The 2,580-nt window shown below is 37.6% G+C and overlaps 1 protein-coding gene across 1 annotated transcript; it reads left to right on the top strand.

The window, feature by feature from the left end:
* The first annotated feature begins 358 nt into the window (after positions 1-358).
* LOC144662457 (uncharacterized) lies at positions 359-2,113 on the top strand. Its single transcript, XM_078523265.1, has one exon. The coding sequence runs from the start codon at positions 722-724 to the stop codon at positions 1,262-1,264; it is 543 nt and encodes a 180-aa protein (XP_078379391.1). The 5' UTR covers positions 359-721; the 3' UTR covers positions 1,265-2,113.
* The last annotated feature ends 467 nt before the right edge of the window (positions 2,114-2,580 follow it).

A 2,580-nucleotide genomic window follows, 5' to 3' on the forward strand; every position in this document is an offset into this window, starting at 1 on the left:
CCTCTTGAATTATCTCTGTGCATTGAGCTAAGTTTCCTGTTATTCTATACGTTCTGACGCAAAACAAAAGCATAATTCTGGGAGAAAATTCACCGAAAACATATTTCACATTTCCTATTCGTCGTTTCAGTTGATTATTTTTTCTTTTGTTTGATAGCCACTTGCCAAACAAAGTGTCAATAAAGATTTCCAATTTTACTTTGCAATGCAAATATGCTTAATGTTGTATTTTCATTTTTCAGAAGTGTTGCACGCGCTCGACACGCTTTAAGTCGCATATCTATACATATACCCCGGGATATACGCACGACAAAATCTCAAGATTAGCCGAAAATAACTTTCAAAAGCGTCAATTCTAGAAGTTCACTTAGGTCAAATACGCGACCAAATTTCCATTAAGTGAACAAAGTGCGAGGTTTCTATTGTTGTGAAATCCTTTCATTCAAGAGACCAACTCCCTCAGGAAGCACAAAGCGTTTCAGGTGCTCTTTGAATCCCAACAAGTCTGATTACATTATAATTGTTTGAAAGCGACCCACGGGAATTTAAAGCAAAACACATAACCTGAACCGAGGCACTTAAGGTTTATACGAAGGACGTGTTTGCTTGGTGCGCTGATCATTACAAAGTTCTACTACTGCGAGTTACTTCTTCCAACTGAGAAATCGCATCGACGACTCTAATCACACCGCAGGCAACGAAAGGAAAAGCAAGTGAAATTATGGAGGCAAAAACGAAACCGGCCGAGTTTACATGCAATGTGAAGTACTTAGGAAGCCAGAACGCCATGTATCCGCAAACTGGAACATTAGAAAACATCGCTCGTCTCTATCAGAAAGGATGCGCGTTGAACGAGAAGGACAACGCAAAACTGACTGTCACCAAAGATAACGTTTCACTGCGGAGTAAAAACAACGAGAAGATATTCAAGCTACGGAAGATATTGTTCTGCGCAAGCTACAAGAAGATTCCAAAAGTGGTGGCCTTCAATTATTTGGTTTCCTCCTCTCCCAGGCGACTGGAGTGTCACGCGTTTCTATGCGGTTCTAACGAAGACGCGAGGTGCGTTGTAGCTGCTCTTACTATGGCATTCCGAATGGCTTACAAGGAATCGAAAGGCTCGCCAAGCGATCAAACAGCTCTGAATCACAGAGTATGGACAGTGGATTCAGCTGAAGAGAAAGACATGAAAATAATTTTCGCCCTGCCGCGGAAGATTGGGGAAATTTTCGACACTTTGACCAATTGCATGACTGCCAAATAACTTCAAGAAACTGTAGAAACTAAATTGAGCAGAAACGAACTCGCGCCACGGGAGAAGAATTTTAATAAAAACTTGCGGTTGAGACGTCTGGAAAGTGATTTATGCAGAACTTTGCCTGAGCGCGCAAACTGAACATTGAGGCATTGTTATAGACTTTTCAGTGCAGGATCAAACTCGTTTCGTAGCTGATAACTGTTTGAAGACTGTTGTTTCATTTTGTGGGAAAAAAAGGTGAAAAATATTGCTTCTTTCAAAGCAAAAAGTACATTCACCCTTGCTGAGTCATGTGTAAATGCGCAGTAAACAATGTCATGGGTCGCTTCTTCCATTCTTCTTTGGTGAACCAAGAGAGATTGATATCGAACTCATGATCGAACTATTGGATCAATATCAAAGATGAAACGTGTATATAGTAAAATAGTTCGAGTAATTTTAGCTCAACACAAGGACAATCTAATACGGAGCGAACTTAGAAAAAGTGACTTGCGTGTCGAATGACGCGCAGAATTGTTAATAAGAAATTAATATATTCCAATGTAGAATGTTTATTAACGTAATGGTAAGAGGTAAGCTGATTTATAGACAGTTTTATGTTTTCGTCCCCGAAAAGATCGAAGACAAGAAATTTGAGATAAATCGAAATGCTTTCTATTATTATATTTCGCCCAGATTTATCACTTGTATAAATTGTAAACGAACGTTTCTGTCGAATTTGAACTTGTCTGTTGTTTAAATAGATTGAATGGCAACCCAGCCTTGTAATGATAAAATTAAATCAAATAAAATGTATCTAAGATTGCTTTCTGATTTGGATAGCTGTGTAAAAAATACATATGCCGTAAACAATAATGTATTTGTGCTTTTGTATTTTGACAAAAATGAAACATTTTTTTCCCCAAAATTGGGAAAATTTGAGGCTAAAAGACAACGTATAAATGATCTGTGTAAGAATAACAAATGATAAAATATGTGTGCTAGTGATGGCTTGTTTCGATACGATAGCTTGCGAAATCTGCTTTTCCTAGAGTTTATGTTGTTTAAATTGCCACAAATAAACGCAACAGGATTTTTTGTATACGAAAAGAAAGTTGGCCGTGAACAAAACAATTAGTTTCAAAACAAGGTCACTTTTTCGTAGTATTTTTCGCAATAAAATAAGCAAACGCAAATTTCATCATTTGGTAGTGTTGTTTAAGCAATCTTCGCAAAGATTGCAAACTTTTTTGAGCGAAAACTCGGAAAAAGTAGACGGAAGCAAAGAAATTTGCGAGAATTGAATTACAATCACTGTAGCTGCAAATTTGTACATTGTCTTC

This window comes from Oculina patagonica, chromosome 8, assembly GCF_052425735.1.
Source record: "Oculina patagonica isolate OP01 chromosome 8, crgOcupat, whole genome shotgun sequence".
Lineage (NCBI taxonomy): Eukaryota > Metazoa > Cnidaria > Anthozoa > Scleractinia > Oculinidae > Oculina > Oculina patagonica.